General features: G+C 37.6%; 1 protein-coding gene across 3 annotated transcripts in view; it reads left to right on the top strand.

The window, feature by feature from the left end:
- The first annotated feature begins 1,972 nt into the window (after positions 1 to 1,972).
- Positions 1,973 to 23,228, top strand: part of KYNU (kynureninase) — a 122,571-nt gene continuing 101,315 nt past the window's right edge. For 2 of the 3 annotated variants that reach the window (XM_042243923.2, XM_004004721.6), the window contains exons 1-2: positions 1,973 to 2,223; positions 9,672 to 9,852. In XM_042243923.2, the coding sequence (XP_042099857.1) occupies positions 9,684 to 9,852 (169 nt within the window). In that variant the 5' untranslated portion in view covers positions 1,973 to 2,223; positions 9,672 to 9,683. Of the gene's footprint in view, positions 5,703 to 9,402; positions 9,853 to 23,228 lie in introns of all 3 variants that reach the window. The other variant, XM_060411152.1, reaches the window with a different exon arrangement.

Raw genomic sequence — 23,228 nt, 5'->3', positions numbered from 1 at the left:
AGCTCACTCTGTTCTCTGTTTTCCCTTTACAGCTGGCTCTGAAGTGGATCTTGCATTCACCACTCCCCCACAACTTGTTTTCTCACAACCCTTTATACTTTCAGGTGCTTATGGGAATATTCCCTGGACAAGGCAATGGTAATATACTCCAAGATTCTTGCTGAGATAATTCCATGGACAGAGGAGTCTGGAGGGCTACAGTGGTCACAAAGAGTAAGACATGATGTAAGGACTAAACAACAATGTGAATATTATAAAGATTTTATAATGGAAAACCATTATATCACCAGTTACAAAGAATATGCTTAATACTTTTTAAAAATGAATGAAGGGAACATTTTTTTTAAAAAGACAAATTTGTAAAATATAAGTTGATAGATTAGACCTCCAAATGAGTTCTTTAAAAGTGGCTATGTTAAACAATAGTTTTTAAGACAATATTTTGATGGAATGGTCTTTACCATTATTAAAAAACTTTATAAGAAGAAGTGTGAAAGCAAGACACTTTATCTCTACTTTTGTATGTATCTATATATTTCTCCCGTAGTTAAAAAGGAGTATAATTTTTCTACCAAAAATGACACAGACTTCACCCTCAGACTCACTTCCTGGATATTAGAACTTGGCAAATTATCTAACATTCTTACAGTACAAGGAATAACTGAAATAGAAAAAATACAAAATTTGAGATACTCTGGATTCAGTTTTCTTCTTCCAGCTTAATAAAATTAAGACATTCCTCTTACTCTATAGTATTATCTTAATGAAAAGATTCATATGATAAAACATATTTTCTTTTCACTGTACAATTACTTGTACAAAAGTAATTTTGTATGTCTTTTATCCCCATTTCTTGGACACTGGAGGGTAATGCTTTGGTTCTGGATTTTTTTTTTTTTTTAAGGATGTGTTACTTATTAGCTTGTGTGTCTTGGTACATTGGCTCTCTACATGCATTGCTTTTATATATCTCAGTAATCTCAGTAAATACAAGTGATTTAATTATTTAGCCCCAGTCTCTATCTTTGGTCTTAATTCTGAAACATTTTGCTCATGGTCTTTAATACCTAAAAGGATGTACAATAAAAGACTCAAGCTTGGGAATAAACATAAAGAGATAATGAAGGTAGAATAATAGATAGCCCACAAGCTTAAAGAAATAATTTCCATTTACAGTTTCCTATGCTAGTTTCCACATGATCTTCTAACACTGACTCTTCCTTGATCGTTTTGTTAACCATCTAAATTGATGATTTAGGACTTTTTAAAATCCACCTGTTGCTGCTACTGCTGCTAAGTCGCTTCAGTCGTGTCCGACTCTGTGCAACCCCATAGACGGCAGCCCACCAGGCTCCCCCGTCCCTGGGATTCTCCAGGCAAGAACACTTGAGTGGGTTGCCATTTCCTTCTCCAATGCATGAAAGTGAAAAGTGAAAGTGAAGTCGCTCAGTCGTGTCCAACTCTTAGCGACCCCATGGATTGCAGGCACCAGGCTCCTCCACCCATGGGATTTTCCAGGCAAGAGTACTGGAGTGGGTTGCCATTGCCTTCTCCGCCTATTAGGCAATAAAGTATATCCTAGAATTGAAGGCCAATATTAAACTTTCAACTAAAATGTTAATTCATTAAGTGTCAAACTCTGTTTTCAGACTAGAAATTCAAAATGCTTTTGACAGTGAGGTACTACCTCAAAATCCAAATTTTCTGGATTACCTCCAGAGTTAGGAAATAACTTTTCTCCAGTCCTTAGTGTATTTCATAGCCCAAAGCAAGGAGGAATGTGAATTTGGGAATTTAGTTCCTGGACAAACTAATTGGTTCGGCTCACACGCAAAAGAGGATAATCCATTTACTCTACAAGATTATTATAGGATATGGTTCACATTCCCAGAGATCTTAGTGAACAAGAAAGTGTTTACCTAAGTCTAAAGGGCAGAGCTTCATAGGGGCCAGTGCCCTAGGCAGAGCCCCTAGTGTTTGAAATACAGAGCAGGAGCAATTTTGTTTAGATGTCTGTCAGTGACTGACGATTTACCGTCAGAATGCACATGAGTGGGAAGAACTAAAATTAGCTCACAAATTCCCCATAGGGTGGAGTCTGAGCAGAAGTGCTTTGACTTTCTCACTCAGAAGTCTAGCCTATATTTGTAAGCTATTCTTGAGACCTTTCGTTTTGCTGAAAAGAGACACTGGGAGCTGTGGACCCTACAGGAATCCTAATTGGTAAGTTCTGAGACATTGATAGACTCTACACAAATATACATTCAGTGATTTTTCTAAAAGGATATTCTCTCTGCTAGAATTCTTGTCATAATGCTTTAGCAGTTTCTTCTGCTAGATTCTTCTCTTTCTTTTTTTTTTCCTCCAAATTATTTTCATAAAAATAGTGCAACACTCTAAGGGTCTTTACCATTAAAGACCCTTTAACCCTGTGGGTTAAATGAAGAGATTTATATATATATATATATATCTATGTATATACATAGTATAAAAGTATCAAAGTCAATAGCACCCTGCGATTCATCTACTATAACATAGTTATAGTTGAATAAGTTAATCTTGATGTGGTGTGGATACTCGCTCAGTCGTGTCCAACTTTTTTGCGACTCTGTGGACAGTAGCCTGCCAGGCTCTAGGCAAGGAATTCTCTAGGCAACAATACTGGAGTGGACTGCCATTTCTTGAGTTTAAATGGTAAGATCAGATGAAGATTCAGATCCTGAAGTAAGCTTTTTAGATCCTGTGTTTTCTGGGGACTCTATTTGTCTTATGTTGCTATTATATTCAATTTTATTTAGAGAAGTAAAAATGTCTATTTCCTGAATAGGGTTTCTTCCTCTTTCACTTTGTGAAATGTTTGCCTAAGAATGGAAAGTTGAAAAAATTTTTTCTATAGTTAAAAGAGTTTGCTTATTTCTTTCCTGTTTTTATTTTGAGAAGGGAGAGGTATTTTTTAGGTAATAATATTGGACCAAATGCCTTGAATTTATTAACTTGAAACTCAGCATGTAATTCATATAAGCTTAAAGTGTGCAACTGTGTCAGTGATGTCTCTTCATTCCTCGGACAACAATACATTTAAAGAACATTGTTCTGTGCACATATATTAAATAATACTCTCTTTCTCAAGCTACACACTTTCTTTATAATTTGCTTTGCCAGGTTCTAAACTTCGAACTCATGTGAATAATTTGCTCGTTTCAGGCATGAAATCTGAAACTGTGTAAAGATTAACCACTGGGTGAGGTGAAAGTCCCTCAGTCATGTTTGACTCTGTAACCCCATGTACTATACAGCTCATGGGATTCTCCAAGCCAGTATACTGGAGTGGGTAGCCTTTCCCTCTCCAGGGGATCTTCCCAACCCAGGGATAGACTGTCACTTATTTAACTATTTAATTTGCTAACTAGTTAATTTATTTAATTATCTAACCTGAGAACTTGTGGGTAACTAGGAGATCTCGAATTCCATGATTCCACAAAAATGTGTTTATAACTATAGAAGTTTCTTCTTTAAAATTTTAGCTGTCTAAATAAAATTGAAAACACAATTTACAAAATTTCCATTGAGGGTAAATGGCAATTTCCACCACAAGGTATTAATCTGAAAAAAATTTTTATGAGACTTTTATCTTTTTATAAAGAAATTTACTTATTTGATCCTACCTATGATCTTCTTGAAGTAGAATTAAAGACAGTTTTATATAAATTGCAGCATGGAAATTTTAGGTGACTTGCCTAAGACCATCTGTGTACATAACCACTTTTAAAATAAAATTAGCTCTAAATATATGAAATATAAAATTTGAAAGTTTTAAATTTGGTTTGAATTGCTTTATTTCACTATCAGAGCATGTCAATTTACCTGCAAATGGTAAGCCTAAACAAGGCATAACATCTGGTTTGTGAAGTACTAACTGACTTAGTGGCAAGGTGAGTGCAGAATTTAGCAGGAATCATTTATGATGAGTTAATAAATTGCTTTCTTAGAGTGAGGGTACTATGAATTTATCTACTCCTGTTGGGGGCTGTTGGCAGGGTGGCACCCTGAGTGCTCTTCTGGAAAGAGAATTTCACCATCAAGTATCTTACTACCAGGGCAGGTGAGGTTTTGATACTCAGGCTGTGACAGGTTCAGAAGCAGGCGTGGACGTCAACCTTGCCCTCACTAGGACTGAAAGGATTGATTAAAAAGAGTAGATGGATTTATAGCCTGTGGGGCTTTGCAGAGTGAATACAGGGATTTAAGAAAAGAAAGGAATGAGCCAAAGAAACTTTGCAAAAAGAATAAAAAAATTAGATGGAAGAAATGAAAGGTTCAAGCCTTGTGTCAGGAATTATTCTCTGCACATTCCACCCACATGCCCTGTCAATGACAGGGCATTGACTCAGTTCCTCAGGCAAAGTGCAGTCCCAGATTTTGAGCTCTGTTATCATTCTCTTTCATTTTTGTTTCTATTCTATTGATTCTAGAGTTTGGTCTCAAAACAGGGGGAAAAATGACTCTAATCCCTCAGAACTGGTACAGGGATGAAACAAGAAGCAAATATAAAGAGGCCCATGAGTTAATATTAATATCTTTTTTGTTAAACAAAGAAAGTCAAATTTTACAGGGGATATGACCAAAAAAATGAATATACGTTTGTTTCAGTTCAGTTCAGTTCAGTTCAGTTGCTCAGTCATGTCCGACTCTTTGCGACCCCATGAACTGCAGCATGCCAGGCCTCCCTATCCATCACCAACTCCCGGAGTTCACCCAAACTCATAACCCATTGGAGTTTAGAGTCAGTCCTGATGAACTCACAAAGTGCTCACTCTCCAAAGGAAATCATGCAGTGTCCCACTGAAAAAAATCTTTTTAAAATCACTTCCCCTGTGGTTGAAATGAGAAGGGTATTCCTAAAGTAACAGTCATTAATCCTGTCAAATAATTCACCAAACTATTTTGTGTGTCTTATTCAATTGCCAGTTTAAGGGATTACTCTATTTTAAAGGCACTGATCAGGAATGGGATGGCTGCAAAGATAAAGTACATGAGATTCAGTCCCCCAACTAAAATATAGTTCAGTACAATAGACCAGCAATTCAATCAAGCTATCGTAAGTAGCAAGCTTATAGTAAAGACATACTCAGTAGACAGAAAAACAGCTCATGGGATTCTTGGAACAGCCAAGAAGGCAACCTCCCAGGCCTTGTAAATAGTATGTTGCACAGAAAGATTCAATTACTTCCTGATTGGCTTGTCTTGTCACCTTTTCAGGAGCCATAGCTATTTTATCTCTTGCCATTGATGTAACTAAATGATTCTTACTTGCCTTTGAAGTCACTTCATGTTTTAACAATCAGTGGTTCAGTTTGACTCTGACAATACTCATTCCAAACCCTACCATTTTATTGCTTCTCTCTCTTAAATTTGTGCTTGTTTCTAACTGAATGAATAGCTATATCTCACAGCTCAGATTCCTGAAAGAACGGGATTATATACTCAGCTAAACATCATCAGGACTTTTGAGCTAGAGCTTTTATGAGCAATTCACTCACAGACCATTGATAAAATAGTGCATTGTCTTTAGTGCACCAAGTGTCCAGCAAAAGTCTGATCTACTGTAACTAGGCAATTGATAATGTCAAGAAGTAGTGCTATTTAAAAGTCAGGTTCCTTCATCAGAAAAGTATAGCTAGAAATGCAGATAAAATCAAGCTGTAGGCATGGCATGCATGTTTTTCCCATATATACATATGTATCTGAATAACTACAGTAACTAGCAGAATGTATTATTATAAGAGCTGTGCTCACAAGTGTTACAGGTATTCAGAGGGGGGAAAAACTACTTTTAGCTCAGATAACATGATGGAACTCATGAAAAACAATGACATCTGAGCTAGAGTTAGAAGAGTGACCAGGATTTGAATATGTAAAAGGAAAAGTAGAATATTTTAGGCAAAGGGATGTTAAAATCATAGAGATAGAAAGTTTTATGAAGATGACAACTAATTTAATATGGTGTCCATCCATCCATCATGTGCTCAGTCATGTCTGACTCTTTGCAATGTTATGGACTGTAACCCTCCAGACTCCTCTGTCCATGGGATTTTTCCAGGCAAGAACACTGAGTGGATTGGGATCTTCCCAGTCCATGGACTGAACCCACGACTTCTGCATCTTCTGCATTGCAGGTGGATTCTTTACACCTTGAACCATCAAGGAAGCCCTAAAGTGTGTGTATGCATGTGCTCAGTTGTGTCCAACTCCTTGCAACCCCATGGACTTTAACCCACCAGGCTCCTCTGTTCTTGGAAGTTTCCAGGCTAGAATACTGGAATGGGTTGCTATGCACTCCTGTAGGTGATCTTCCTGACCCAGGGATCGAACCTGTGTCTCTTGCTTGCTTCTCCTGCGTTAGAAGGCAGATTTTTCACCACTGTGCCACCTGGGAATTCCCAGTTTAGTTTGGTCAGGTATTAAAAGAACCAAAAACATTAATAACAAAATCAATTAACATTCTTATAAAAGCATGAATCAGAGCAGTTGAAAACTACAACAAGCACCAAAGCCAAAAAACATACACATTTAAAGCTCGGTATTCTTTCCTTTGAATAAGAAGGATGGCTCATCAGGGGAGATCACTGGCAACTGAGAAAGGAAGAGTTCAAACAAATAAGCAGGAGAATTTAAGTACAGAGTACAGGAGGTATATCTACTTAGCTGGCATTGTAAAATGTCGAGATATGCAACTCTTAATTGCCTAACACTGTGTGTTGGGTGGTGTGGCAGGAGAGAGAGTGAGGAATAGGAGAAAGATGAGTGAACCGCAATCTCTGTTAGTTTCCATTGATTCATAAGAGTTCTAAACTTTATGTACTGTCTATGAGTTGAAAAGTATCAAACTTATATCTCATGATTCAATTCTCTCATGAGCTACGGACTCAAACATCCAATGCTTGACATTTCTGCCTGGGATTCTTAGTAATCATCTCAAACTTAACATGTCCTAAACATAACTCTGATTTTCCTCCTGAATTTGTTTCTTTCCTAGGTACTTCTTATTTCATCACTTTGAATATATTCACTCAGATCCCAAAGCTAAAGGTCGCTCCCTTTCTTGTCTTCTCCAGAGATGCTTTCTTTACTTTCCTCTCCAAAATATACCATAAATCCACACACTTCTTTTCCCCATACCACATTTAATTTACTATCATTTTCCCCCTGAACTACTAAAATAATCTCTTTTTCACTCTAATAATTCATTAAAAGCAGAAAAATGCTTTTTATTTAAAGTTATATGACTCTGCTACTCAAGACGCTCCAGTGGTTTCCCACTAAACGTAGAAAAACAGCCAAACTCCTTCCTGGCCTTCAGAGTCGTCGTGATAAACTATCACCTCCCCCTCTCCTACAGTATTGTCTTCCCTTCTCTCTGCTTCCATGAGTTGAACAACCCAAACCTGTCTACACTTCAGGACCTTTGCACATTTCATCATCTTCCTCCAGGTCTAGGTCTTCTTCACATGTCTGACTTTCTAACAGGATTCAGAAATTCTCCTATGTCCTTACCTAGGAGAGATGCACTTGACCCACGTGCTAAGGTAGCAATTCCATGCTCCAGTGACTCTATTCCATTCTCTGCTATCTCTACTCATAGCTTTTGAAACTATCTAAAGTTATATTAATTTATTTATTTTTCCCTTCTTGCACTAAAAATTGAACTCAACAAAAGTCACTATTTATATACTTTGTTAGATGCTGCTGTTCTATAGTACTTGGGGCTATAGTACAGGTGTTCAATAAATATCTGTTGAAGGAGTAAAAAAAAATTAAATACTGTATACATGGGGTCAACAATAGTATAAGTATTAAATACAACTAGCTTGAGAAAATTTCTTGACACCCACCAGCCTCTAACTGCAGAGAGTGTTCTAGCAGGTTCCTAGATGTGTTTGTTAAATTAGATGCCAACTGCTCAAGCTGGAGTTTAAATATAACAGATGAGCCTCCTTGACTAAGTCTAAGCACAATTGGCTGCCTTTGAGCCAGGCCCTGGGACAGATTAGTTTGAGCACCCAAGCCCATTAAGAGCTTACTCAGGCTTCTACTCTTTTGTGCCTTGGGACTTCAGCCCTATTGGTTTTCACAATTTTATGTTTTGAGGGCTTATCTCTTAAATATATGTCTTAAAATTTGAAGTATCTGATGTGGGAGCAAAACCCTTTGCACCTCAGGGAGAAGATCCAGGGTTTGATTTCCTTCAGAAGGTAGGTCACCACACAGGCAAGAGGGGATGTTAAAGCCAGACTGTATCCTAGCCTCTTCTACTCACTTCAGTGTGATTTTCTCTTTGTTTTTTTCTGATGTGTATTTGATGCTTAGCCAATGTTTACATTTTTTGTTCAGAGGACATTGCTGCCTATGTGGCTCTAGACTCTGTGTCTATGGGGGTGGGTGAGTTCAGTATATACCTGCACTGCCATCTTGAACTGGATGCCTGTACAATTCTTGCTCAATTAAAAAAAAAAAAAAACTTAGAATTTTGGAAATATAAATATTTTTTGGAAAAAGAAATAGAAATCTCCATTGCCATTTATCCCTTTCAGAAATTTAAGTTTTCTTTCCAAAAGTGCAGGAAGTGTTAGATGATGATTAAATGAAGCAGGATGTGGTTTCAAGTAACACCAGAGGTCCCTGTTTTGTTCAAAGATGGCCTATATGATTGTGAAAGAGGAGAAATATTTCACTATCAGCAGTTTATAGATCTCATTGGTCTTCATATGGGAAAAAAATCAGTAACATTATTTAAAATATTTAAATATTTTTCATTGATGTTGTTTTTATTCACAGTAAATAATTTGCTAGGATTCTATTGTATATATGTCACTATTTTAAAAACTATGATCCAGAAGTTATTGGGGATGGGAGAGTTGAGGAGAACTAGAGAAAAGGAAGATGAGCTCAGTGGAGCATTGCTCTTCTACACTTTCCAAAAAAGCCTCTTTACTCTCACCTCCTAGTAAGTAAGACATCTAAAGAAATGATGCCGACATTATATATGTTTGAAAATCATTAATTGGGATCATTTCTCAGAAAATAAAAATGGAAAGAGCTAACATTTATTGAAAGCTGACCTTGTCTTGTGCATTATTACCTAATCCAGCTTTTTCAAATCCATAAGTTACTATTCTAAAGGAGATCAGCCCTGGGTGTTCTTTTGGAAGGAATGATGCTAAAGCTGAAACTCCAGTACTCTGGCCACCTCATGTGAAGAGTTGACTTATTGGAAAAGACTCTGATGCTGGGAGGGATTGCGGGCAGAAGGAAAAGGGAACAACAGAGGATGAGATGGCTGGATGGCATCACTGACTCAATGGACGTGAGTTTGAGTGAACACTGGGAGATGGTGATGGACAGGGAGGCCTGGCATGCTCCAATTCATGGTATCACAAAGAGTTGGACAGGACTGAGTGTCTGAACTGAACTGAAGTTACTATTATTTTCATTACATAAGAAAAACTCAGGCATGGGTTTGAATTCCAATTGTTAATTATATCATTTGTGAGGTTGGGAAGACTAGAAACTTGGTTAAAACAAAAGGTGTTTTACCTAAAAGGCGAATTTTCTACTGAAGAAAAATGATGGTGGCTTGATTATTTTTAATTTTTTTTCAAATGTATTTTTAGAGGAGAACCTGAATGGAGCCTTCACCTCTTGAGTTACCAGCTGATATATTGCAACGCATTGCATCTGAACTTAGATGTCACCCAACAGATGAGAGAGTTGCTCTCCACCTCGATGAAGAAGACAAACTGAGGCACTTCAGGGAGTGTTTTTATATTCCCAAAATGCAGGATCTGCCTCCAAGTAAGAACACTGGAAAGGGTTTTACTTTCCTTAATCAATTTGTTATTATTTTTTCTACTGAATGTGTTTATCACAAATCTTTGAAAATCATTGTTCTGTTACATAATAGAGCCATTGCAATCATGTCTGCAAACAGCTGGTTCCTGGTGGCATTAAATCAACCTGTCAGCCTAACTTAGTCACAGATCCTATATGTTTCCTCTCCTCTGCTGAAAAGAAAAATACTTGCAGGGTTCTTATATTGTCATCTAGCTCTCTGAACAATAGAATGCCTGATTGAAAATTATAGCAGACACATTTACTTGTTCTCTTACTCACTTAGAGCTCAAAACAATTCCTTTTCAATACAGTATTAGAATATCTTTTATCTTCTGGTACCTAGTTCATGACAGCACATTAGTCTAAGAGGGGATATTATTCTGGAACTTGGATATATTAGGAGGGATATTACATAGATACCGAACTCTGTGTGCTGTGGCATGTATAAGACTTACTTAATAAATAAACAAAATCAATGCCTAAGAAATGCATATTGCTTTTTAAAAACTTAATACTGAATCTGTTCTTGTTTTGGAAGATGTTCTGTTTAAAAAAAGAAACTGACTTATTTTGGAGGATGTTCCCTTTAAAAAAAAATAGGTAACAGGTTAAAAAAAAAGAAACAATAGTTTGTATTTGGCTTTGCTTCATTTTATGTCAATGAAAAAGGCTACCAGTTTGAATGGAACTGATCTACCAAAATGGATTTCACATACTTTCTAATTCAGTCTAATTTCCTTTTTTCTTCAAATTAAGCGTGGCAGGTACAATTCTGGATACTTGGAATCCAAGAGCATTACCTAATATGATTTTAAAATGAGATTAGGTCACATAACTTTCCTATTTGGCTTATATTTCATTATGCAAATTGGGATGGCACCTTGTAGAATTATGGAAGGATACAATAAGAGGAGGGCTTCCCAGCTGGCTCAGTGGTAAAGAATCTTCCTGCCCTTCAGGAGACACTAGAGATGCAGCTCAATCTCTGGGTCGGGAAGATCCCCTGGAGAAAGAAATGGCAACTCACTCCAGTACCCTTGCCTGAGAAACCCCATGGACAGAGGAGTCCTGGTGGGCTATAGTCCATGGGGTTGCAAGAGCTGGACAAGACTGAGTGCACACACAGATACAAACACACACACACACACACACACACACATAATAAGAGGAGGATTTATTTCCATTTTAAAGTTGGTTACAATCAACTGAGGAAAACATTGATGAGACCAGATAAAATGGGATTGTAAGTGGAGTGATCTGAGATCATAGGGAAAAAAAAATCTTCTATGTCTTTCTGGAATCTAGAATGCAAGTGCATTTTGTTTTGAAACTTAAGGGATAAAAAGGAATATTAATGTGTGAAAATGATGAAATTAAGTCTAGGAATATTCTATCATGATGGGAAGGCAAGGACATGGTAGCATACAGAACATAGTGCAGAAGTCCTTGAAAATTCCAAGGACCCACTTAAGACACATTAGATGGGGTGGCCCTGTTGTCCCAATGCACTCTGCAGCTTCTGGGCTACCTGGGGCTTTAATGAGCCCCTAGATGAGGGATGCTTCCCTGGTGGCTCAGAGGGTAAAGCATCTGCCTGCAATGCAGGAGACCTGGGTTCAATACCTGGGTTGGGAAGATCCCCTGGAGAAGGAAACGGCAACCCACTCCAGTATTCTTGCCTGGAGAATCCCATGGATGGAGGAACCTGGTAGGCTACAGTCCCATGAGGTCCCAAAGAGTCGGACATAATTGAGCGACTTCACTTTCACTTTCTTTCACTTAGATGAGGGATGACAGCAGAACCCTGGAGTGCCAGAGTTTATGATTGCCCTCCACACACAACCGAACTATAAATTGGGAATCAAGGTTCTAGAACTTCATGCTATTTATTACAAGTTCTAATTTTCTCATTATTAAAAAAATATTTTGTCCCTTTTAATGAGTGATAAGAAAAACAGACACAACAAAGTAAGCAAGCAACAAAGCCTTTCCAGTGAGGGTTGATAATGGTATCAGAGACAAGGAAGAATAAGAAAAGAAAACAGCCAGTGGTACATGGTAGCTGCAGCCAGGGCTGAGATTTCTTGGAAAATAATGCTAAATAATGGCTACATCTAGACACAATGGCTATTTCCTCAACAATGAAGGTGATACAATAGGAGTTTTGACTTCTTTGTCATCTTTCTTTTCTTAAGATGTCTTTCTTCAGTGTAATACCATTAGGGATTTGGGTTTTCAGGGAAAAAAGTCTATTGAAATGAATGCATAGACAGAAAGTTAAAATGCTATTTTGAATTCATCATTTTTTTCTGTTACTGAACTTAAGCCTTATTAACTAACATAACTCTTATCCTCATGTTGAGTCACTTACTTTCAACAAACATTTATTAGTTACCTTTACACAGTCCCCTTCATGCCTTGAAACATGCTCACAGTGTTTATCCTGGGAGGCACTGTGGTCTGATTTTAATACAGATCAAGATAGGGCTCTTTTACTAAGCTTTGAGATAATTTAATCAGAACCCAGATAAATATAATAATGAATATGTAACCACTTCATTATACTTAAAAGCTGACTCAAGTATCCTGATTATGGGTATCACATTTTTATAAATAGAAAATAACTTAAAAACTACAAACTTGGTTAAATTATTGTTGATTTTTAAAAATATATATATATATATAAAGAAAGATGAATTGATTTAGTAAAAATTCAATCAATTTGAACAATTGATTTGTTAAAAAGTATAGTTTTGAATGATACAAAGTTTTACTTCATTAACTCCAAGAGTTTTTCTAAATTAGTTATTGTCAAAGTGTGATCTTCTGAACAGCATGTGAAGATCACCAGGGAACTAACCAGAACTTGCCAGTTCTTGGTTACCACCCCAGAATTACTAAATCAGACAATCAGGGGAATCCAGTCATCTGCACTAGCTCACTTTGGGTTGTGTCGCAGAGAGTTAGACTAATTAACTTCTGCTCTCATTATTCTCACTCTAGGAGTTCCTTACTGTCTGAAGTTTCATCTTTTCAACAAATATTTATTAATTACTTAATCTGTTTGAGACACTATTCTCAAAACAGTTTATCAGTGGACTAAAGAGCAACATTATCACATTCCTGAATGTTTTATTCTAGTATGAGGAGACCTAATAAACAAAATTACAAACAATGTTAGGTGTACTCTGTCAGGTAGTGCTCTAAGAGTCATAAGGGCTGGGAGGGTGGGAGAAGTTTCATTTTACTCAGGGGGCTCAGGGAAGGAAACACTGCTGAGATGATATTTGAACAGAGGTTAAGAATTAAGTGAAGAAGTGAAACTCAAGAATATGGAGATGAAGATAAGCCTGATGGCTCCTTCAGTTCAGCACTGCCAACCATCTTTAGTAAGTTAAATTTAAGCTATCTAAATAAGATCTACTCTTATTCTGACTTTGTCATATTTAGCACTGGCTACATAAAACTGACATAGAAAACTGTCATGCTTGAGTTTGTATCCAGGGCTTTCACATAACATAATGCAGGCTCTTCAGTTCAGCTATTGGTAGTCTCAGAACAGTGATGAGTAGGAGGTAACAGTAAACAAAATGAGGGAAAGTATGCTTTTCAACATAAACTGGACTGTTTTATTTAAGGACAGTTAACACTGTGTTAAACAAAGGCTTTATCCAGATATAAAAGACATGTAGTTAGGACTATGTGATTTTATTAAAGACTTCCCTGTATCTCAAACAGTAAAGAATTTGCCCATGATGCAGGAGACCAGGGTTCGATCCCTGGGTTGGGAAGATCTTCTGGAGAAGGGAATGGCAATCCACTCCAGTATTCCTGCCTGGAGAATTCCATGACAAAGAAGCCTGGCTGGTTACAGTTCGTGGGGTCGCAAAGAGTCGGACATGACTGAGCAACTAACACACACACACACGTGATTTTAATAATGACTTAAATATCTAATATCCATAAGAAAAACAATGGAGTATCTCTTAATTAAAACCTAAATTTTGTAGACATGTTGAACTTCTAGAGGCAGTTGTATTCTGCATTTTAGGGAGGAACAGTTAAGACTTATTTGTATCCTTCTCTTTTCTTTTGTATTAGGCTATCTGCTCCCCAGAAATAGAGACTGATTTCTCTATGTATGAGTGGGGGTCATCTAGGCAGACTCCAGCGGGAAGGCAGCCAATAAAGTCTTATCCTTCAGAGGGAAGAACATTTTGCAAGCTATATTTCAAATAATAGAAGCAGATAGGGTCAAAGAAGAAAAGTGTGTGTGTGTTCTCTCCCTTGAAGAAAGCTCCCAGAAGTAGACTTATTACATACCTACCTACCTGCCATGACCCTATCTATATGCAGGGAAGACTGAGCGTAAAATATGATTTTTATGCTTGTGTTACCAAATCAGGTTCATCTGCAGCATGACAAACACTGAGATGCTGAGATTTGCAGCAAGAAAAGGGTTACTCATGAGAGAGTGAAGCAAGGAGCTGCTAAGTGCTGCTAAGTCACTTCAGTCGTGTCCGACTCTGTGCGACCCCATAGACGGCAGCCTACCGGGCTCCCCCGTCCCTGGGATTCTCCAGGCAAGAACACTGGAGTGGGTTGCCATTTCCTTCTCCAATGCATGAAAGTGAAAAGTGAAAGTGAAGTCGCTCAGTCGTGTCCGACCCTCAGCGACCCCATGGACTGCAGCCTTCCAGGCTCCTCCGTCCATGGGATTTTCCAGGCAAGAGTACTGGAGTGGGGTGCCATTGCCTTCTCCGAAGCAAGGAGACAGGAGAGCAAATCTCAAATCCTCTTCCCTGAAGGCAAAGGGTTTTAGATACTATGAGATAAAGAAGCAGGGTAGTCTGAGGCATGGGGGAGGAGTGAAGAAAGGTAATTGGAGATAAGAAAAAGTGAGGTAATGATCCTGCAGAGGCACAGCTGAGCTCCATTCTTCTTCATGGGACACGTGTTCAGAAAATGGTGAGCTTAATATGACCTGAGAGTGGACTTTTTGGCCCTCTGACATGAAAAGTTCACCTATCAGATACTGCCACATGCCCAGTGATCTCAACCAGTTTTAACTGGTTTGAGCTCGAACTGGCCTGAGTTAACTCCAAGTTCCTGAATGAAAACTTGGGAAAAACATATTGTTTCAGCTACATGCTCCTTAGAAGATATGCAAGTGTGTGTGAAAAAAAAAACAATGAAAGCCAGCTTAATTGGTAAAGGCAGATTATAGCTTATTATTCATTAAGCAAGTTAGCACTGAATGGATCTAACTGATGATTGCTCTGTTTCACTTAGAAGCCACAAGTTATTGTTTTGCTTTGTTTTTAATAAGAGGATTATGTCCAGGCCTTCTGAAATGTGACTATATGATAGACTGGCACATACATTATTAACAAATTGAAATACATAAAGATCATCAGTATAGTTCAGTCACTCAGTCGTGTCCTAATCTTTGAGACCCCATGGACTGCTAGCACGCCATGCCTCCCTGTCCATCACCAACTCCCAGAGTTTACTCAAACTCATGTGCATTGTCAGTGATGCCATCCAACCATCTGATCCTCTGTTGTCCCCTTTTCTTCCCACCTTCAATCTTTCCCAGCATCAGGGTCTTTTCAAATGAGTCAGTTCTTTGCATCAGGTGGCCAAAGGATTGGAATTTCAGCTTCAGCATCAGTCCTTCCAATGAATATTCAGAACTGATTTCCTTTAGGATGGACTGGTTGGATCTCCTTGTAGTCCAGGGACTCTCAAGAGTCTTCTCCAACACCACAGTTCAAAAGCATCGATTCTTCAGTGCTCAGCTTTGTTTATGTAAAGATCATAAGGATACATATATATATATATATATATAATTCTTAAAAATTAACCTTTCATGAATAGATTATAATAACTGGTATAAGAAGTATTATACCCACATATTTATGATTTTAAAATGACTATCTCTTCCAAAGACATAATATCTAATACTGGTATCTACCAACATATTTACAATTAGGATGTTGTTTGGCCTACTCTAATAATATTAGTTGGATGTTCTAAACACACTGAGTGTTCTTTTTGTGAACAGCATTATAGTAGAAAATTTACATATGTTGAAGACATCAAATTCTATTCAAAGACTATAAAATAGTTACAACTAAAAATTTAAAACAGCTTCATTAGAATGCCAATAATTAATATATTAAGGGGCATATTTCCTTTCAGGTAGCTGAACCTGGTGAAATATAGTAAAATTTAAATCACTTCAAAAGCACCTGACCTGGGAGGGCTACTTGTTGGCTTATTTTAACTACAGCAGTAATGGTCTTGAAATATACTGAAAAAGGTGGCAGGCAGTGATAGTGAATAGGATCAAAAGACATCAGCTGAAGTGTTCATTCACTACTTGAGGCAACTAAATATAGGAAGTCTCCAGTAAGAGGCACTGCTACAGAAAAAAAGTACAAAAAAAGTAACCCATAAAGGAAAGATCTACTAATATAAAGGCACTAAAGCTAGGTTAAGTTTTTCTCATCTTTATTTTCCCATTCCATTTACAAAATTAAATGTAGCAGGAGTGAGGAACAAGAACAAACTACAGTCAACATATTCCTCTGTTTCAAACCATACTTTTCTGAATTAGATCAACCCTGAGGTGGTAATGCAGAAAGCTTTGAATTGGAAGTAATGTTGAAATTTTGATTTATATTTAAGAAGGAAAAATGAAATTGGTTCTTGGATTAGGTTTGAGACATATGAATGAACTTAAAGGATCCGCAATTAAGGTCCAGAGTGCTGAACATTTTTGATGCACTGAAATTACTAAGAAGCAAACGAATATCCAGAATCATGAACTCTATATCAATCATATAACAACCTTTGTCAACAGATGAAATTTCCAGACAAATGAGGTGAGGCCTGATTGTAGAAAGCTGATACTCTTGAGTTCTTAGAATATTTGAAGCCAAGTGAACCTTCAAGGAGGATGTTATGGGTTGAATTGTATCCCTAAAAGTTTATGTGTCCTAACCCCAAGTACCACAGAAAGCTATCTTATTGGGAGATAGAGAATATAGATGTAATAAGGCTAAAATGAGCTCAACAAGATGTACCCTAATACAATATGAAAGGGAATATCTGGAGGCCAACTGTGAGATATGCAAGAGAACTGTTGAGAAATTATGAAAATGTATGTCCAAATTGATATCTCCCTCTCAAAGAAAAGTAATATGAATACATCATTTCCAGAATACATGTTTTGGCAGAATACCAAATCCTAAGTATGCTAAGAAGCTGTAAACACACAGAAAATATCCTGAAGAATAAAAATGACCAGTTTATGTCAAACTTGACTTTGGAAGAAAGAATAAATGCAATGAATATTTTCAGAAAAGGAACTCTTCCCAGACCATGAACATACCTGGATCTTATCCATTATCATGATTTTATTTCAGAAGACTCTAGACTTAGACTTAAGCTATTAGGAAGCAGCAGAAAATTATCAGCAATGATCAGCAAGACAATCAAGAATAATTGACATGACAATTGATAATTTAAAGATGGAAAGCAATGAGTCATGACTGAATCTGAGGTCCACAAAATAATGAACATTCTGACCAAGGGACTTCTCTTGGCCAAATGAAGATCAGCTCCAGACATTCAGCGAACACACAATGGATCCTGTAACTTAAGAAAATTCAGAAGCTGATAACAATTTGGAATTCCTGTGTTCAACATATTTCCTTTTTCCTTCAAGTATCAGTTCAGTTCAGTTCAGTCACTCAGTCATGTCCGATTCATTGCAACCCCATGAATCGCAGCACACCAGGCCTCACTGTCCATCACCAACACCCAGAGTCCACCCAAACCCATGTCCATTGAGTCGATGATGCCATCCAACCATCCCATCCTCTGTTGTCCCCTTTCCCTCCTGCCCTCAATCTTTCCCAGGATCAGAGTCTTTTCAAATGAGTCAGGTCTTCTCATCAGGTGGCCAAAGTATTGGAAAGTTTCAGCTTCAACATCAGTCCTTCCAATGAACACCCAGGACTGATCTCCTCTAGGATGGACTGGTTGGATCTCTTTGCAGTCCAAGGGACTCTCAAGAGTCTTCTTCAAGACCACAGTTCAAAAGCATCAATTATTTGGTGCTCACCTTTCTTTATAGTCGAACTTTCACATCCATACATGACCCTTCAAGTATGGTATGTGGAAAAAGTTCCTGGGCTGTAACAAAGAGTTAGAAATTGAAGGGAGTGTTTTCTTTGTGCAGTTCTCTATTCTGGGATCTCTATTCTGTTCCACTGATACATGTCTGTGTTTGTTTAAAACCACATTGTTTTGATTACTGTAGTTTTATAAAATAGTCTGAAGTCTGAAAGGGTGACACCTCCAGCTTTGTTTATTTTCTTAAGATTGCTAGCAATTTGGGGCCTTTCAGAATTCCATATGAAATTTAGGGTTATTTATTCTAGTTCTGTGGAAAAAATCATGGGTATTTTGATAGGCATTGGATTGAATATGAATATTGCTTTGGGTAATATGGTCATTTTAACAACATTAATTCTTTCAGCTCAACTTCATGAGATAACTTTCCATTTATTTGCATCACCTTCAATTTCCTTCATTAATGTTTTCAGAGTATAGGTCTTTCCCTATTTTGGCTATTTATTTTTTTTTTGTTTTCTGGGTGTTTTATTCTTTCTGATGTGATAAGTCATTGAGTATGAGTTTGGCTTAAATGGCCTTAATTATGTTGAGATATTGTCCCTCTATATCTGCTTTGATGAGAGTAGTTTTTTTTTTTTTTAATCATGTGTGGATATTGAATTTTATGAAAAGTTTTTACTGCATCTATTGAGATAATCATGAGATTTTTATCTTTCCTACTGTTAATGTGGTACATCACATTGATTTGTGAATGCTGAACCATCCTTGTGACTATGGAATAAATCCAACTTGATTATGGAGTATGATCATTTTTGTATAATATTAGATTCCATTTGCTAATATTTCATTGAGGACTTTTACATCTATAGTCATCAAAGATACCGGTCTGCATTTTTTTGTTGTTGTTGCAGTTTTTGTTTTGTAGTTTTTGTAGTCTGTTTAGTTTTTATATCAGGGCAATTGTGGACTCATAGAATGAAATTGAGAGTGTTCTTTTCACTTTGGGGGATAGTTTGAGAAGGGTAGGTATTAGTTATCCTTTATATTTTTGCTAGAATTTCCTTGTAAAACTGTCCTCTCCTGGACTTTTGTTTGCTGGGAGCTTTTGATTTGGTTTTGTTTTTTTCTATTACAAACTCATTTTATCTAATAACGATTGATCTATTCAAGTTGTCTATTTCTTCTTAATTCAGTTTTGGCAGGTTGTATGTTTCTAGAAATTAATACAGTACCCCATGACAGCCAAGAGCACCAAATTTCAATACCAAATTTTCTTATCATTCTTCTGGCACAAGAGAAGCTGAGGCCCCCACAGCTTAAAGGTCTATGGGTCTTTGATGTTGTAAAGATCTTATGGAATTGGGCTGGAGAGTGGAATGTTATCTCATCATTCTTACAAAAGGTACTTTCCTGATACTCTATTGTATTTCTTTACCTAATTCCAATGGAACACTCTTATGATGTCATTAGATGTGCTTTAAGACTTGAAAAAATGCAACCAAGTAAAAGGAAAATAAAGAAAAGGGGGAACCCACTTTTGGAAGACATGTGACGAAATACTTTACAATTCTGCTTTTCTTTCATAAGAACACATTTTAAAAATGATTTTCTAAATAACAGTAACCCAATACTTCAGTTCAGTTCAGTTCAGTCACTCAGTGGTGTCTATCTTTTTGTGACCCCATGGACTGCAGTACGCCAGGCCTCCCTGTCCATCAAGAACTCCCAGAGTTTACTCAAACTCATGTGCTTTGATTCAGTGGTGTCATCTAACCACCTCATCCTCTGTCGTTCCCTTTTCTTCCTGCCTTCAGTCTTTTGCATCATGAGGGTCTTTTCCAATGAGTCAGTTCTTCACATCAGGTGCCCAAAAGACTGGAGTTTCAGCTTTAGCACTGGTTTTTCCAGTGATTATTCAGGACTGATTTCCTTTAGGATAGACTGGTTGGATCTCCTTGCAGTCTAAGAGACTCTCAAGAGTCTTCTCCAACACCACAGTTCAAAAGCATCAATTCTTCAGTGCTTAGCTTTCTTTATAGTCCAACTCTAACATCCATCCATGACTACTGCAAAAACCATAGCTTTGACTAAATGAACCTTTGTTGGTAAAGTAATATCTCTGCTTTTTAATATGCTGTCTAGGTTGATCACAACTTTTCTTCCAAGCAGCAAGTGTCTTTTAATTTCATGGCTGCAGTCACCATCTGCAGTGATTTAGGAGCCCTCTGTCACTGTTTCCATTGTTTCCCCATCTATTCACTATGAAGTGATGGGACCTGATGCCATGGTCTTAGTTTTCTGAATGTTGAATTTTAAGCCAACTTTTTCACCATCCTCTTTCACTTTTATCAAGAGGCTCTTTATTTCTTCCTTGCTTTCTGCAATAAGTGTGGTGTCATCTGCATATCTGAAGTTATTGATATTTCTCCCGGCAATCTTGATTCTGGCTTGTGCTTCATCCAGTCCAGCATTTCTCATGATGTACTCTGCATAGAAGTTAAATAAGCAGGGTGACAATATACAGCCTTGACATTCTCCTTTCCCAATTTGGAACCAGTCTGTTGCTCCATGTCCAGTTCTAACTGTTGCTTCTTAACTTGCATATAGATTTCTCAGGAGGCAGGTCAAACTACTGCACATTGCATTCATCTCACACACTAGCAAAGTAATGCTCAAAATTTTCCATGCCAGGATCCAATAGTAAGTGAACTGTGAACTTCCAGATGTTCGAGCTGGATTCAGAAAAGGCAGAGGAACCAGAGATCAAATTGCCAACATCCGTTGGATCATTGAAAAAGTGAAAGAGTTCCAGAAAAACATCTACTTCTGCTTTATTGACTATGCCAAACCCAATACTTAGTTGTCTATAAAAGCACCACTAAGAAAAAACAAGGCAAAAAAAAAAAAAAGTGCGAGAATATATCTGGGTGGTTGCCTCCTCTTCCTGGGTTGTTGACAAGGCTGACACACACAGAACATGTTTAGTCCTTAAACTATTTTAGAATGTTCAGTTGAAATCTAAGCCATGGTGCACTGATTGAAACTTCTGAATTCTGAATAAAATCATTCAAAATTTGTTCTCTAGATTGACAAAGAACTGTTAGATTAATCCAATTTAAATGTATGAACAATATTTACATCTGTTTATTGGGCCAGATTTCAGTTCAGTCACTCGGTCATGTCTGACTCTTTGCAACCCCATGGACTGCAGCATGCCAGGCTTCCCTGTCCATCAGCAATTCCTAGAGCTTGTGTCCGTTAAGTTGATAACACCATTCAACCAGCTCATCCTCTGTGGCCCTCTTCTTTCCTGCCTTCAACTTTTCCAGCATCAAGGTCTTTTTTCAGAGAGTCCACTCTTTGCCTCAGGTGGCCAAAGGATTGGAGATTCAGCTTCAGCATCAGTCCTTCCAATGAATACTCAGGACAGATTTCCTTTAGGATTAACTGGTTTGATCTCCTTGCAGTCCAAGGGACTCTCAAGAGTCTTCTCCAACACCACAGTTCAAAAGCATCAATTCTTCAGTGCCCAGCCGTCTTCACGGTTCAGATCTCATATCCACACAACTATAGGAAAAACTATAGCTTTGACTATATGGAACTTTGTTGGCAAAGTAAAATCTCTGCTTTTTAATAGTCTGTCTAGGTTTGTCAGAGCTTTTCTTCCAGGTAGTAAGCGTCTTTTAATTTCATGGCATCAGTCAACATGTGCAGTGATTTTGGAGCCCAAGAAATTAAAGTCTGTCACTGATTTCATGGTTTCCCCATCTATTTGCCATGAAGTGATGGGACCAGATGCCATGATTTTAGTTTTCTGAATGTCTAGTTTAATGCCAGCTTTTTCACTCTCTTCGTTCACTTTCATCAAGAGACTTTAATTCCTCTTCACTTTCTGCCATAAAGATAGTGGCATCTGCATAGCTGAGGTGTTTGATATTTCTCCCAGTGATCTGGATTCCAGGTTATGCTTCATTCAGTTGGACCTTTCACATGATATACTCTGTATATAAGCTAAATAAGAAGGATGACTACATACAGCCTTGACATACTCTTCTCCGATTTGGACCAATCTGTTGTTCCATGTCTAGTTCTAACTGTTACTTCTTGTCCAAGAAAAAGAAATGAAAAAAGGCAAAAATGATTATCTGAGGAGGCCTTACAAGTAGCTTAGAAAAGAAGAGAAGCAAAAAGGAAAGGCAGAAAAGAAAGCTATATCCATCTGAATGCAGAGTTTCAAAGAATATCAAGGAGCGATAAGAAAGTCTTCCTAAGTGATCAATGCAAATAGAGGAAAACCATAGAATGGGAAAAACTAGAGCTCTCTTCAAGAAAATTAGAAATACAAAGATGCAAAGATGGGCACAATAAAGGATAGAAAATGTATGGACCTAACAGAAGCAGAAGAAACTAAGAAAAGGTGACAAGAATATAAAGAAGAACTATACAAAAAAGGTCTTAATGATCCAGATAACCATAATGGTGTGATCACTCACCTGAAATCAGACATCCTGGGCTAAGAAGTCAAGTGGGCCTTAGGCAGCATCACTATGAACAAAGATGGTGGATGTGATGGAATTCTAGTTGAGCTATTTCAATTCCTAGAAGATGATACTGCGAAAGTGCTGCACTCAATATGCCAGCAAATTTGGAAACTCAGCAATGGTCACAGGACTGGAAAAGGTCAGTTTTCATTCTAATCCCAGAGAAAGGCAATGCCAAAGAATGCTCAAACTACCACACAATTGCACTCATCTCACACACTAGCAAAGTAAAGCTCAAAATTCTCCAAGCTAGGCTTCAATAGTACATGAACTTAGAACTTCCAGATGTTCAAACTGGATTTTTAAAAGGAAGGAAGGAGGAAGGAGGAAGGAGAGATCAAATTGCCAACATCTGTTGGGTCATCGAAAAAGCAAGAGAATTCCAGAAAGAAACATGTGCTTCCTTGACTATGCTAAAGCCTTTGACTGTGTGGATCACAACAAACTGTGGAATATTCTTCAACAAATGGGAATACCAAACCTCCTTACCTGCCTCGTGAGAAATCTGTATTCAGGTCAAGAAGCAACAGTTAGAACCAGACATGGAACAATGGACTGGGTTCCTATTTGAGAAAGAGTCAGACTTAAGAGATACCAATGAAAAACAGAGACAGTCTCTATAAAGGCTGTCAGGTTGAATTAAATGGT

The sequence above is a fragment of the Ovis aries genome, chromosome 2 (assembly GCF_016772045.2).
Source record: "Ovis aries strain OAR_USU_Benz2616 breed Rambouillet chromosome 2, ARS-UI_Ramb_v3.0, whole genome shotgun sequence".
Lineage (NCBI taxonomy): Eukaryota > Metazoa > Chordata > Mammalia > Artiodactyla > Bovidae > Ovis > Ovis aries.
This window is presented reverse-complemented; position numbering and strand designations above follow the sequence as displayed.